This window comes from Dicentrarchus labrax, unplaced genomic scaffold (genome assembly GCF_905237075.1).
Source record: "Dicentrarchus labrax unplaced genomic scaffold, dlabrax2021, whole genome shotgun sequence".
Lineage (NCBI taxonomy): Eukaryota > Metazoa > Chordata > Actinopteri > Moronidae > Dicentrarchus > Dicentrarchus labrax.
Genome location: NW_026136718.1, coordinates 19110395 through 19126304, shown reverse-complemented (window position 1 = coordinate 19126304; position 15910 = coordinate 19110395). Strand labels below are relative to the sequence as shown.

General features: G+C 39.6%; 1 protein-coding gene across 3 annotated transcripts in view; it reads left to right on the top strand.

The window, feature by feature from the left end:
- sema6bb (sema domain, transmembrane domain (TM), and cytoplasmic domain, (semaphorin) 6Bb) overlaps positions 1 to 15910 on the top strand; it is a 123454-nt gene that overhangs the window by 82829 nt on the left and 24715 nt on the right. For all 3 annotated transcript variants that reach the window (XM_051378025.1, XM_051378024.1, XM_051378023.1), the window contains 6 exons: positions 2815 to 2946; positions 3576 to 3725; positions 5142 to 5321; positions 7836 to 7976; positions 10446 to 10523; positions 14567 to 14625. In XM_051378025.1, coding sequence (XP_051233985.1) covers positions 2815 to 2946; positions 3576 to 3725; positions 5142 to 5321; positions 7836 to 7976; positions 10446 to 10523; positions 14567 to 14625 — 740 coding nt within the window. The remainder of the gene's footprint in view (positions 1 to 2814; positions 2947 to 3575; positions 3726 to 5141; positions 5322 to 7835; positions 7977 to 10445; positions 10524 to 14566; positions 14626 to 15910) is intronic.

Sequence of the window (15910 nt, the reverse complement as noted above, 5' to 3'; positions counted from 1 at the left end):
CCATGCAAAGTAAAGTAAATCCAGTGCATCCTGAGTGTGGGAGTCCATGTTTGGTTTTGGTTTTGAAGAAATCCCACTTGACAGGGTCAGACAGCAGGATGTCCCTCTGGGAAAACACAGCAGAGGAGGGGAAATGAGGAGGACAAGGAGCAGGAGGAGAACACGTTTACGGTACCAGGAGAAGTGTGACACAGGAGACGATGCACAGATGCACAGATGCGCAGGCTAGTCCCCTGGGCCTACACAGGTAGAGAAGGCTGGGGAAAACACAGTTTGGTATCTAGGTAGAGCTTGAGAAATGGGTATGGGAAAGGAACACCATGTGTAGTTGACAGCAGAGCCATGTCACAAGGAAAATACAGAGTTGTTAGAGAGGTGTTCACTGGTCCACATGGGTTAGGATAGTCAGGATAGGGAGAGAGGAGAATACCCACTGGGACCTGATGTGAAAAGGTCAAGAAAAAGAATGAAAAATGAGGTTGCTTGAATACAGAAAAGGAGATCAGATGAGAGTTTTGTGGTAGAATAAAAGAAAGAAAAAGGATGGCATAAAAGTTTAGGAGGTGTAAAGAGTCTCATAATTAGTCAAGTCAAAATAAAAATTCACATTATGAAAATTATGTAAGAAAAAAATACTACATTTAAACTGTTCAACTGGCAGGTTTGTACTATACTGTGAATGAGACTGTGTGGGATTTCTGACCTTTACATTCATAAACATTTGAATAGAAATTACATATCCCCAATGTGGTTAATTAATACAATATTTCACAAGGTCTTTATTTATATATTTATGATGAGTGTGGAAAATGTCAAGTCTCTACAATGTATCACAGTTAAAACTCTTATTAAAGGATAGACATTGAAACTTCCCCTGACTCCCACCTTCTTTCTCCTCTTCCTCGTCAACTCCTACGAGGCCTCATGTGTCCGTGAGGACCATGTTATTCCTAGCTGTCAGTGAGCTTGTTAAGCAGTGAGGAAGTACTTTAGACTCCACAGCAGCCCTCTCAAATGGACACCCTATGCATCTAGCCTGGACAGCCTGTCACTCAACCCCAGTCAAGGAGAAAGACTGAGGGAAGGACAAATGCCGATGGACAGAAAGAGAGGGACAAGCAAAAAGTGAAAGTAAACAAAGGAAAGTAGTCCTAAGTGTGAGGGCGAAATTTGTGTACAAGAAAACAACACACATGTACTGTGAAACAAAACCAGGAGAGAATACTGTGGAGTGAAAAGGAGAATAATTAAAAGAATTCAGAGAGAAAAAGTGCCCGAGGCCTTTTGGCTTACTTCTGTTAGACACACAGCCCTACACGGGGCAAACCCAGTGACCTGCAGCGAGAGAGAACTTGGGGGGGTGGGATAAGGTAGAGAAAGGAAGCCAAGCTGGCACCGATGCAGAGCTGGCAGACATGTCACACATAACATCTGGTGCCTGTGGCCCTGAGAGAGACGCCGTTTCGTCCACAGATATGCCTGCAGCTCTGCCACACTGGCCCAGGTTGAGTCACATCCCTGTCTATGAATGATAAGTACTGAAGGAGACGGCGTGACCTGATCAAATGGCACATCAGGAGACAACGGCTCCCTGCTGCAACCAAAATCCAGCCTTCAGGCGCTGCCTTCCCAAACAAACCCTTCTGTGGCTTTCAAAGGGGCACTCAACAGAAACACTGCTGCGGAATCATGGGGGCAGATCCTCAAATCACCAGTTGGACGTTTATTTTTTAAGACAAAAAGAGAGAAAAACTGCAAGAAACAGATGGGGTATGAGTGGGATTTATGTGGCAACAGGTTGCAGGTGACTCAGTCTCTCAGGTTTTTTCAGTGTGTGTGTATCACTAAGGTATTAGCACTTAGTCACTAGCTCTCACACCACGCACACCATTAGTCACTGACGAGGACACATTCAGAGCAGAGAGTTGAGTCTCGGAGCAGGAAGCATGGGATGTTTTTTTAAAACTCATCCCTTATCTCGTCCTTACACTGCTCTCTTTATTTCCCTGTCTCTGTAGTGCTTTCTGTAGCCAAAACACAAAAACGTTGCATTAATGAAGACATTTGTGTGAACTTGTCTGTGTGTATTTCTTTGTGTGTGTGTGTGTGTGTGTGTGTGTGTGTGTGTGTGTGTGTGTGTGTGTGTGTGTGTGTGTGTGTGTGTGTGTGTGTGGGCCATGGACACTTCTTGGAGCAGATGTTCTGATCACTGTTGCAGGGTTCACACAAGTAGTTAAACAGCCTCCGAGGTGCACCGGGATTTTTACTGGAATGTGTTGTTGGGTTTATGAGAATCTTCCCCCTCTTTTTGAAAGGCAGGATATTCAGTGACTCATTTCCTATTTCGTTTTATACTCCAGGAATTCCAGCCAAGATCTTTTCATGGGTCTAATCTAGCTATTGCATCCCCTGCATGTCTATTCTTTTCCCAAGGAGTTGACAGCGTCTGTCTTATCCTGTCTTTCTTTCCATCTCAGTAACAATTTCCTTTGTGTTATAGCATTGAATGTCAAAATATGAACAGCCCAAATCCAATTTGTCATCTTTGCTGGGTGCCTGTCGCTTTCTCACATTCACAATTGACTATATTTTAACTTCTTTCCTTTTTCATGTTTCACAGTCTATTTTTCAGTCCAGGTATCATCTACCTTATCTTTTCTTTCTCCGTCACTTATTCTTTCTGCACTCTGTCGAAAGTGAAACCCACTTGATGTATGACTGACAGCCATTTCATATCAGTTCAAAGTGTTTTATCAATCGACAGTCTCTGTCTTAATCTACCTCCATCTCACCTGTCGGTCTCTTTCTCTCTAGTATCCCAGGTTCGGCTGTGTGTGCCTTCGACATGGAGCAGCTGGCTGGGGTGTTTGATGGGAGGTTCAAGGAGCAGAAATCACCCGAGTCTATTTGGACGCCTGTTCCAGATGAAGTCATCCCGAAGCCAAGGTGCAGATGGCTTTAATCAATTTATGCACCTGTGTTCAGGTTGTTATCAGAGAACTGTAAGAAGGAAACAGAGTTATGAACAACTTGTATAAAATTCAGCTATAATACTGTTCTATAAAGATGTGTTTTGCTGATTGCAGTTCATGGCCAGGGTTTGATTTCATAACAAAAGGAAATACACACTGTACAAGCAACCACACATTTATGCTAATGGCCAAAAGTTTTAGTTGCAAGGTGAAACTGATCATACACACATGTAATGGAGAATGCAAAAAGATACTTCATATAATGTAACAGCTCTGAGAAACTTTATTCAGTAAACTGAAAGTCATGTAGATGTGAAAAATCCATTTTTTATAATGATGCAACTTGTTCACTGCAAATATAAAGGCATGTCCGGACCTCACGCCACCATCCATCACTTGCCAAATACTTCAAATTCGAGGTTCTAAATCAAATCAATCTCTTGTTGAAAAAGGGGGTATGTGTCTGAATGTGAGACACTCAGACCGTCTAGACAGCTTAATTATATAACTACATCTCTACTGAGGTCTGAAGTAGTCAAAAAGAGTATGTGACTTTGCCTCTGTACCATCTGCTAAATGTGTGCTGAAACTTGCTGTCTCCAGACCCGGTGGCTGTGCTGTTCAAGGTTCCAGGTTTAATTCCTCAAACTCGTTCCCTGATGAGATGCTTAACTTCGTCAAGACCCACCCTCTGATGGATGAAGCCGTCCCATCACTCGGACAAAGACCCTGGATAGTCAGAACCATGGTCAGGTGAGACTGAACAAGCAAGCAAGCAGCCAACACCAATCCTGTCTCCTGGTGATTATGTTTGCTAATTTGCATCAGCAAATAGGTTTTGAGTGAATCGTAGTGCCACTTCAATTACATTTCTTATCAATGTAATGTGGAAACTTATTTAGTGAATATATCTGACAAGTTACAGTTTATATTTGCGAAACAATATAATTAATTTGTTATCATAGCAACTAAAACATTATAAAGTTTAAAAAAAAAAAAGAAGCTTTTCATGGTTATGTTTCAGGTACTTAGAGCACTTAGGAATGATTGCAATCTTGGTTAAATATTGAAAAAGTCAAGTCTTAAAGCTCAGGAATGAGAGTGTGTTTACTTTATTAAGTAGCTTATCTTAACTTTGACCAAAAGGGCCATTTATGCCTCCTGTGCTCTGTACTCCAACCATCCAGCCTGAACACTGCCATTCAGTACTTCAGATGTTACCATTGAACATAATCCAGGTTTCCCTCAAGAAATATTTGGCAAAAAAAATTTATATACAAACATAATTTCTATAATAAAGTAGGGTCTGTGGAGGGTTTTAGCCATCAGACAATGAATGCTGGAAACTTTGCTAATATACTATATGTACTATATGTTTTTTAAGAAACTTAATTTGAACACACTAACTTAGAAAGGGTCTGGAAATAGAAACTAGAAATTTAAAGTTGACTTGATTAATAAAAACTTGTTTTAATTAAAATATTTATATTAACTTACTGATATTAGTTGATAAATAAGACACAGGTTGCGAACATACGCAGATATGTATGCAAACACACATATGATCTGTCAGTTTGGGCTCCTTCTGTTGAACTTATCCTGGTTGGGTATAAAGCCTGTGGTAGTAGAGCAGCTGTAGCACATCCAGTCTCACATAGATGCATGCATGCCTCTCTCTCTCCACTATCTACCGTATGGGGAGCCGCTGCCGACCAGCCACCAGGGGATTACGGGGACTGGATGTATATGGAATATTAAACACCCGGCACAACATGGCTTCTATTCTCGTCTATTGACTCAGACATGCAGGGCTGTGTGTAGTTCAGCAACACTCTGCTATTGTTCCAAGACGAGCCCATTTACTTGACTGATATTATTAATGACTGAACGTCTGGCGTAATTAGTTTATTATGCAAATGTGATGAGCAGTTTCTTCTCTGTGGAATTCATTTCATTTTGAAGTGACTCAAGAGAAAATGGCATATTATGATGTAAATTCACAAGAGTCTGTATTTTACACCTAAATCAATCAGTTGTAATGCACTTAAATCATAAACTTGCCTCCAGGAACTACTTGAGTATGCTTTTAGCTTTCATAGGAGAAAAGTCCCAAATGAGCTGCACAGCCCGGTGACATTAATGTAGTGCTCTATCTCTCCTGTTGTGCAGGTACCAGCTGAATAAGATCGTGGTGGACACAGAAGCAGGGCCTTATAGAAACCGGACCGTCCTGTTCCTCGGGTCCAGCAGAGGGACCATCCTCAAGTTCCTCATCATGCCGAACCAGGACAACACCGTCACCAATAGCAACATCTTCCTGGAGGAGCTAGAGGGATTCAACCCTGATAAGTAAGACGCCAAAGCTAACAGGAAGGAAATGGACGTATATTTTGAACTGTTAATGGCATCTTCAACACATTTGGAAAAACTTTTCTTTTTCTGTTTTCTTGCTGAAGTATTAGCACCTCTAAAGCTCACTAATTAAAACATTATATCTAGTTTGTTTAATATGTGCGAAGACCAAAGTGTAAAAAAAATCATGTTGAGGTTTTAAAGGGGGGTTATGTGATTATTTTCACTGTTTCCATATTTCCGGTCTTTATGCTAAGCTTAGCTAAGCGGGTGCTTGAGTTAGCATATATTTATTCATATTTATTTGTACAGCAATAAGAGTGATGTGTGTGTGTAACAAAAAAACTATTACATAACAGCACAAATCTGTATAGTTAGAGAGCCTGATGTTAAATATCTCAGCAGGGGAGGTAAAGAAAGGGTTAAATTACATCCAAGGTTGATGTATACACAGCGAGGGGAGCTGGTGGGGAGATACTCCTAGAAAAACAGTCACATGAAAAAAAAAAAAAAAAGCATGACATGTCCTCAAAACATGCCGTGTCCTGAATTATGCAGAAAACCTCACCTACTCTTCGAAAGATACGCATAATTGTGCAGGAGCTGAGACGATGCAACCCCATGCGGAGAATACAAATAGGGCAAACAGAAAAGAATAGGATAAGAGGCTAATATTCATTATCAGGAAATCTGAACATCTTCTAATGAGGTTGAGAGACACTGTAGAACGGCATTAGTGGAAAAACATCAGAAAATAATGAAATGTTGATAAAATCACATTATCCTTAATCTTCACAAAAATGACAGGAAAAAATGACCCCTTATCTTCAGTCTGAAGCTAAATTATATTTAATATCTGGATCTTAACAAAAGATTGGAGTGGATTGGGCTTCCTGTCCCTTTTCTAATTACCATTTTGCATGAGGCAGTCAGCCTTGAGGTTTCATTGGATGCACATCACTACGTAATGAACACTTGGTACAGTGCCTTTTCAATCTTCATTTCTGCTTTTTTTCTTTGTTGAGATGCAGTGTTCTACCTGGTGGACGGCCGCAGGGTAGAATATTGTCACACAGATGCAGGCAGATTTTGGCTGGTGATTATCTTTCACCAAGGCTAATTAGAGGCCTCTTTTAAAAGAGAGTACATGTTTCTAAGCACTAGGTGTCTGACGTGGTAATTGTGCTCTCTGGTACATATACCTTTTTTGCAATACGGGGAAACACAGGATTATTTCTTGAACCAGCTTGGAAACACTCTTTCTCACTACAGTAGAGTCTCATCTAAATTAGTTGTGCTGTTTCACTTCTTATTTAGTAATAAACATCCTTCCCTTCCCAACCCCTCCAAAATATGCACACCAATTTGTGTCTCAGCTTATTTGTTCTGCTTCAGACTTGACAAAATGAGGGATAGTGATGGCCGGTGAAATGAAGGGACTGTGTAATGAATGAGCTACTGTGGACTGGAGCCAGTATGTGAGGGATAATTTGGTGTGCATGGTGAGCCCACCGGGAGGTCAGTGACAGTCCAGCTATCACAGCAGGCATCCAGCTAATCAGAAGACAGAGCACAGCCATATCAGGGTCTTTTTATGCTCCAGGCCAGGCCACCCCCGACCTCACCTTACATACACAGACAAAGCGATGTCTTGTGCCCTGTAATAACCGCAGGGTACACAGAAGCAGGGCCTCTAACACAGTCATCTTTTAAGAAGTCAGCACAGATAGAAATAACTGGTTTGTGATGGACTGGTTACCATAATGAACTAGGAAATTACCTGAAGGAGATACAACCCTAATAGAGCCTGTGTCTACTCCTATCTTCTCTCCTGTCTGATCTTGGTCCAATCTCTCTTATTTCCTTTCATGAGTCTCTGTGTTTCTTTGCCTTTTTCCCTGCATTTATTACTTGTTTATTCTATTTTTTTTATTTTTATTTTTTGCTTTCCCTACATCTCCAACCCTGTTTTCCCCTGCCTTGTATGATATTGGCTGTGAAGAATGACTCACAGCTTGGCCTTAGCAGAATGATAGATTCTTCTTAATGACTGTGGGTCCGCCGCAATGTTATTACCATAAACCATCCAGATACAACTGATGCATGAGTGCACATGTGCATAAAAAGGTATAAATCCGCTGCACGGAGGCAGGTTGGTGCTGGCTATCGTAGCCCTAAGTGCCAATTAGAAGCGATTCAGTTCCTGGCTGCTGTTTTTTGATGGCAAGCCCGACCTCTCAAACCTCCAAAATCAGCACAGTGTGTATTTGGATTGACACCGTCACATCTGGCTACACGGATTGGCCTCTCGCAGCTTTCACTTTTATTATAGCTTTTATTTATAGAACTGTTTATGTTTGGTTGTGTTTCATGAGGAATGTTTTTTCCGTGCTGTAATGCTCAGAGTGAGGTCAGAGGTTTAATGTGCAGTCTCGGTCTGGTAATTGAAATTGCCTAATGCATTTTTGTTTTTTCTGTGTGCCTGCCTATTTGTGTATGTGTGTGTTGCAGGTGTGCTGAAGACTCTCTGCAGGCCAGGCAGCTGTTGTCTCTGACCCTGGACCGAGCAAGCCACACTCTGCTCTTGGCCTTTCCCTCCTGTGTAGTCAGAGTACCAGTGGCACGGTGCCAGCTCTATTCCCGATGCATGAAGTGAGTCTGCACCAAATACTGTATGTAGGAACATGAAGGGGCAGCAAGGCAGCATAACAAGAAGTTAGGTGACCGTTCAAGAACCATCTGGTCTTCACAAGTGTCCTTGAGCCAGACACTGTGAACCCCTGCCAGCCCCTGGCTGCTCTATAGTGTAGCTGACCTGACTTTTACTGCAATAATAACCATACTACAACTTAATAACAACAGTCACTGTGTCCTTGAGTAAAGTAATAATCTGATAACTGCTCTATAATATGGAAATGAGTCAAAATGCAATAAAATGCACTAGTAAAATTGGAGGGAAATATAATAAAAGCTGTTAGTGTACTACATCGCCATCAGTTATAATGCTGTATTATTGCCATAGCCTGCAAGGTTAACTTTATGTACCATCATTTTAACAGAAAATAATAACAGTAATGTTTACTGACATAATATGGCTAATAAATGATAATACTACATGATAACGAAGCTCATGGTAGTAGTAAGCATTTAACAATTCCATGTAATAATTGAATTATATTACTGTATCATATAATCAGTTGTAGTATAAGGTATAATCAGTAGTGAATGTGTTAATGTGAAATCATTCAAAAGATTATATTTCATCGCTTCATTCAGCAGTTATAAGATTATCAGAAGCTCCAATGAAGTTGCTCATTTTGTTATTCTGGCAGCTCACCAGCCTGAATGTGTTTAACTTAATCTGAATGTGCAGCAGGGCATTTCTGAAAAAGTACCTCGAGTCCACTAATCCTCCATAATTAAACATAAAAATGCATATATTCAAAGTAATGATATTTCACCTGCATACACCCACACAAGCACCGTAATACAGACTCGCTCTCCCTCACTGGCACACTCACCGAGTCTCGATGCCTGTGGCTGTGGCCCGTTCGGGTCCACTGACACACTAACACATACCGGTACACACACCAGGCGTGCAGTGTGTTCACTGAACCAGGTGAGTCATACAAGCGTGTAATTCAGAGCACATTAAGACACACTCACATGCTTTCTGAGGTGTGTTTAGTGTGTGTGCGTTTTATGTGTTTAGATGAGAGATTAATCTTCTGTGTGTGAGTATGTTGAAGGTTTCTTAGTCATGCTTCGGCAGCTTCAGTTCTGGTTTTTAACCTGTGAAGAGTGTCAGTCTACATGGTTGGCTTATTTATTATTTTCAAATAAATCTTTAATAATTCATAATTTTACATCATTACAGGAGGAGGTTTAACTTTTTTTAAAATAAACATATCATCACATGACAGTATGTAGCCTTTGAGATCCTTTTCCTAGAGTGAGGAATTATGATGACAATGACAATAACAACAAAAGTACATAAAAGCTGAGGTTTAACATATTATCCCTCAGCAGCAACTAATCCCTTTTAGGCTAATTCACATCCTTGCCAACCATTTTTCAAAATATAGCACAGTTTTTGATTGATTCCCTACCTTTCAGGCATACAGTAATTTCTATTCATGACACTAGTGCTGTATGAAAATTAACTTACAGAGACTGGAGTGAACATCTCATTGGCTTTTTGTTTTTTCTAGAATTACATTATCACTGTGTGGCAGTGTAAGGGTTCATTTGCAAAAACAGATATCTTTGTTTTTATTTATTTATTTTCCTAAATCATGTTTTTTTTTGTGCATTCCAAGGAATATCATTTTAACTAGTGTTGGTTTATTCATTTTCAGACTGGCTTTTTATTTGTTTTTGTCTTCGTACTTGAGAGCATTTCAAAAACTCTACTTGCTGCTGCAGTCAAGGACATTCTGACATCTAACATCTATATAATATTTAAGAGATGGAGTTGAAATATATCTCATTCATGAACCAGTTTGTCTGAAAATCCAACCCCAGAGACAAACCGCAAGCAACATGGACACTGAATCTGTTACTGTTACCTGCACTTTTATTCTCAATCTGGAAAAAGCTTTTTTTGTCCAACTGCTGTTTCTAAAATGAAGAAATAAGTTTTACACTTAATTCCTAGTAGTTTAATCTACTAACAAAGTTTTTTTTTGTTGATCCTCTTTCAGCTGCATTCCCTCTTTACTCGATACAAAACTTTCACAAAGAAGTAAAATATTCGTTGTGATGAATAACATTATCAGTTATAAGTTTCAGGTCTGAAGAAGTTGGAAATTAATAGTTTCTGGAAAGTGGGAAATCTGTGTTTTAAATCTGTGTCACACATTGGGAGATGATAATGATGTTAAGCACTTATGTTCAGGGTTTGTAGTTACTGTGCAAAATTCATGAATATGACATATGACGTGATCCTGACTTTTAGTTTTAGAACTAGACTAAATAACTAATCGGGTAACAAATAAACAAATAGGTAGCCAAGATCAAGCAAATCAAGTATTTAACTTTTAAGTTTCACAAGGGGAAGTTTAAGTGAAATACAAATTCTTTAATGTTCAAGAAATTAAGTGAATTTTTGTGTCTCTGCAGGAACTGTATTGCCTCCAGGGACCCTTACTGTGGGTGGACCAGAGGAAGCACCTGCTCTTTCCTCAGACCTGGGACCAGGTATGACACCTCTCCAATATACGTCACCTTTAAACACACACTGTCTGCACCACCTCATACGGTATACAGACACTGCCCTGCGTCATTATACTGACACTTTGATTTATTCTTTGTCTGTTAAGTCCACCTGAAGTTTTGCATGCTGCTTTACGACCTTTCTGTGTTCTCTGTCTTTGATCAGACTTTTTTAAAAATCTATTTTTGTTTTGATTTGATTTATTTCTACTTTTATCATTCCTCTCAAGGTTATTTTTCTGACAGCAGACCTAGACGACCACCCATAGATTCATCACATGTATTATTTATCTGGTTTGGAAGTCCTTGGTTCTATTTGCGATTATTTGAGCTTGAGTAACATCTGTGCCCTCTAAGTAGCTTGTCACACTGTCTGCTCTGTGTACACTTATTGATTCAAGATGTCTGCCGCTGCTGTTAAACAATACTATGTTCTTTCACTTTGCTTCTTAAGTGGTGGCCATAAAACACCATGCAAAGTTTTGAGTTTGTTTCTCTGTCCTGTGTTATGTTTGAATGTGTGCGGATGCCTGGGTTCGTGTGTGTGAATGCGAGAGTATGTGTGTGTTTGTGTGACCTCTCTCTCCTCCTGCTACTGAAACGCGGCTGTCTATCTTGACAGCTCACCTCCAGTCGCGGCTGCCTCCCTCCAGTGAAATCAAATCTCTCTTTAGTCAGGCTGCTTATTGAGTTAGGGCTTCAAAACACAGGTGTAGTGCCAGCAAAACAGACAACATGGGCTTTAAAGACCACCTCAGGCTGCCTGCTTATGCTATTAAAGGCCTCTGTGTTGGTCCTGATTTGATTTACCAAGGGCGGTCAACTTGGCAATCGATTTTGCATTGAGTTACTGTGGATTTCCTCTTTGTGGACTAATGCAACCTCTCTTTGCAAACTGACGCCAGTGGAGAGCTCGACCGTTATAAAACATTACATTGTAGTTTGGACAATTTCTGAGGAAAATATGCTTTGTATTATTTATGAAAGTAGTTGTTGTGGTTGGTTTTATTGTTGTGCGTGTTTCTGATTTCCCACGTTTACTTTGTTCACTGCTGTTATGCACTGCTAAAAAAGGTGAGAAGAATAATTTCTCACTATCTTTAGCTTCTGTCAGTGAGAATATGGTGACAAAGCAACCATTAGTTTTAGGCAATTGTTTTGAGAGTTATCCATTACTTTTAGCCAACAATTTCAACCATTCATGCATAAGGTATAGCTAATCATTTTTAATCATTTCATCTTTAGCTAACTGTTTCAACTTCTCAGCTCACGTTCTGTTCACACTGTCTACAGTACAAGCACAAGACTCATTGCCACAGGACCTAGCATGAATAAGCATATGGTCTTTATCAGTATCAATGACGTCTTTAAATATAGAGCCAATGTATCTAGGAAAACATGCTGGAAATAAAAAACACTATAAAAACAAAAAAAAAAAAACATGCACACACACACACACACACACACACACACACACACACACACACACAGACCCAGAGGCAAAGCTAATGTATACAAAGTAAATGACCTACAGTTCATGAGAGGCAGCCAACTGAACACAAACCATTATTCTTTATTAAGATGACAACCGCTGTAGGTTCACGGGGCACTTGGATTCATTTGTCACCGGGATTTCTAGGCATTAAAAGCACAAATGTTGGCTGCGCTACTGCCTGAGCCTTTAGCTAATTGCCGAATGCTTTTCATTCACTTGTCCCAATGAGCTTTTTCCAACATCCTCAAGTAGTTTGTGCTCTGGTTCTAAAAAGGTTGTTTGTAGGTCAACATTTGATCCAGTGTGACAGCACTATTCATGTAACCATGTAGTCTAGAACTTTAAAGATGTCCTCAGTGGCTCTGACTGACTCATTAGCACAAAGGATCAAGCAAAGTAACAATGAATGAACAATGAAAATCAGCACATCTTTGATTTGTTCTGTCTTATGGAGCCATTATTGTAGTAAAACTATTTACAAATGTGAGTGGAGAGTTGTGTAACTGTAACTCAATCAGTGTGTGCGTAATCAGATTTGTGAATGTGTAAAAAATAATCTACAAATGTGTATTAGATTTGCAAATGTATTGAGATTTGTTAATGTGTAGACAAATCTGTGAATGCAGACATACATATTAGTAATTGCTGAGAAGTCTAAGTACTATATTTGCTCCAAGAGCTGGAAATACAGACAACTGATTAGTTACAACTCAGGCAGAACTCTCAGTTGGCTCTTTTTACACCAGACTTTTGCTATACTATCCCTCCATGTCAACTAGAAAATGCATCTTTTGTAAGTAAATAAGATGTTGGCTAGTATTCAAAACATGCTCCATACCCTGAAGTATTTGAACTTTAAATAAGCTCTAATTTCTCTAAATGTTCCTTCCTTCTTACATAGGCTTACATTGAGTAATTTGAGTATCTCTGCTGCCAAGTACTCACTGATATGATGGATCCTTACTAAAACAGGTATAAAGGGTTTAATAAAAAGTGTAAGTCAGATGTCAAACAGGTTAAATTTGACTGATTTCTTTTTTAATACGTCAAGTTTTTCAAAGGAAAAGCCTGACAATTTGGGAAACAGGCTTTTGTGCTTTTTTTGCTGACAGATAGGCAAGAAATAGTTCCAGCACACAACTCCCGGTAAAACCCTTTGACCTTTGTGTGGATAAGACAACAGATATAACGTTTGAATTAATGATCTTGAGATGAAAATGGTATCTCATCTAACTTGACAAGAAATATGAAACATGAAAATGTCAAACTATTCCTTTAATATACTTGTAAATCAAGAGATGTGGAAAGTAGCCTTTGCCTGTATGAATAACACAAAAGGCATAAAATTACCACTAGGTTACAGTACCAGCCAATCAAAATTCCCGCCCCCGCCGGTTGCCAGCTGGTTGCCAGCCGGCTACATATCATATATATATCCATTCATTCCATTCAGATAAGCAAGGGCCTGTCATGGACCAGCTGGTAATTCTAGATGGCTGCATCTGTAGTTAGATATGGCCATTAGGATTGTAGGCTACTGATTTTAAAATAGAAAATTTAATTAGAAATTAGAAGATTAATTATAAAACGGATTACATTATGTAATAATAATTGTAATACATACATTATTATCATCTACACTGCTTTATCAAAATTAGTACTCAATGAAGCTGATAGCCTATATGTTTGTGCTTACAAACACACACAGACTCACAGAGCCTGTCCTTTGCAACTTGGCGCTATTTTCCCTGATATGAGCCGTGATTAAGAGCAGTTGTGTTTTTCTTTGTGAGCACCTGGTCTGTGTGCTGTTCTCATTTCCTCTCTGCTTCCTCACTTCATCATATGTTATTGTCCTTTGAGTTTTCCAAGCTCCCCTGTCGCCCAAATGGGAAATGAGTTTTAAAGCACGGGATAGAGTTGTAGAAATAAGATATATCATAATTTCTCAAGAATTATACAATATGAGTTTGTGGTTGAAGGTTGTTACTTTTTCATAAAGGTACAGTAGGTTTTTCATAAAACTGACATGGTGATTTTATGATGTATTTTTTAAAGAACCAATCTCCCTTAAACTCCATATTAATGATTAAACAGATTTTCTTGACTCTACTCTAACTCGTTAATACTTGAAGACATGAAATTTGTATTTACTCCAAAGTGAAGTATGCTAACCTAGAAATATTTGCAATTCAGTGCATTAATTAGCTTAATTAATGACCCTGCAGGCATAAGTGGTTATCTCTAAATTATAATGGTGATTATTGCAGGATATTAGGCAGCTCAAGGGCCTCTTGAGTTATTTTGCGGTTTTAATTGTTTTTTTTTTTAATTCCTACTTTATCAAAATAAAAACAACGAGTTCTACAATCTGAGTGTTAAAGGAGCTTGTAGAGATACACGCTCCCTTGTCCTCTGCTGTAACATTGAGATAGTTTTCCTCTATCAGAGTGGATCTGTGCTGTGTGTCAGTGGCCAAGTTGCTGTGCCTCCATGTCTTCTGATTAATGACTGTGTCTCTTCTCCTCTGCAGACTGCCGTTCGAGCAAGATGTTGAACAGGGAAACGTGGCCCACTTGGGTGACTGTGACGGTAAGAGGAGTGATTCTCAGTCTCTGCATATGTGTGTGTGTGTGTGTGTGTGTGTGTGTGTGTGTGTGTGTGTGTGTGTGTGTGTGTGTGTGTGTGTGTGTGTGTTTGTTTGCCCACAAGTGTTAAAGCTAATAGCTCTCTTGTCTTTGCCCAGATCCTTGTATAACTTGTGTATCTTCCGGGCAAACAACAATACAGTAAAAGAGAGGGAAGAGCCTGGTAGTTTCAGTTTATATACAGGGAAAATCCACAAATAAACACAGAGACAAGTCCCAGTTCACCTCACTGCTCTGTAGTTTCTCACTTCTCCCAAGAGTAACCACTGAGATCCAACACAAAGACAGTCTGCTAGTCTCATTTTGTCTCCAAGCTGGCAAGAAAATCCCTGTGTATGTTTTAGCTAACTTTGTTGTTCTCGCTCTGTCCTTACTTGTATGCTATCTCTGCTTTGGTCTGGTAGGTTTTTGTTGCATATACATGTGGTTAATTATATTCAACTCCAGCTTTAATTCCCCTTGATGTTTCCTTTTTTCTCTATCCATATCATTATGAAAATAGATGTGGTACAGTACACAGCAAAGCAAAATCTCTATTCTAGATACACAGAGGTTTTTGGATACTCCCATGACACATCCTCTCTTTGATCTGAGTGCTAATTCCAATGCGTGCAAATTAATCCTGTGCTTCTGAAAGTTCCCCGAGTTCATGTGCCGTGCTCCCTGAGAAAAGAACAGATAAATATTGCATAATCGGAACTTGCGTACAACTCTAATCCTGTTTCAGATCGGTGCTCTGTTTGATGCTGCTCTCTCACTTCAGGTCCTCTGACCACTGAACCACAGGGGATGGTCTCTGTAACTGATGGCTGGTGCTCACTCTATGCATGGTGAAGTTAAGCTAGTTATTTGTCTTCATTGAGCCCATGTGTAGCTCCTTATAGAACATGTGGGGGAACTTTTTCAAGCTGTTAGTCCCGCTCCCGAAGAGAAAACCCATGATCCACGGAGTTTATTATATTCAAGACAGATGATGTTGTCCATGTTTACTGCTTTAGATTCCTGCAAGTTAGTTTTTGTAAAAAATAACATGAAGGAGATGAAAAATATGAGAAATGTCTTCTCCACAGGGGAACTCCACTTCAGCAAATACACACGTTTGTGCAGGAAGCTTGTAATTAAAAGTGCAACTTTTATGATCATTACTCCACTTCTGTATTACACCAGTGGGTGAGAGATGAACATAATTATTCTTGCTCACTGCTAATGGAGTGTTTTACAAGCTCTAG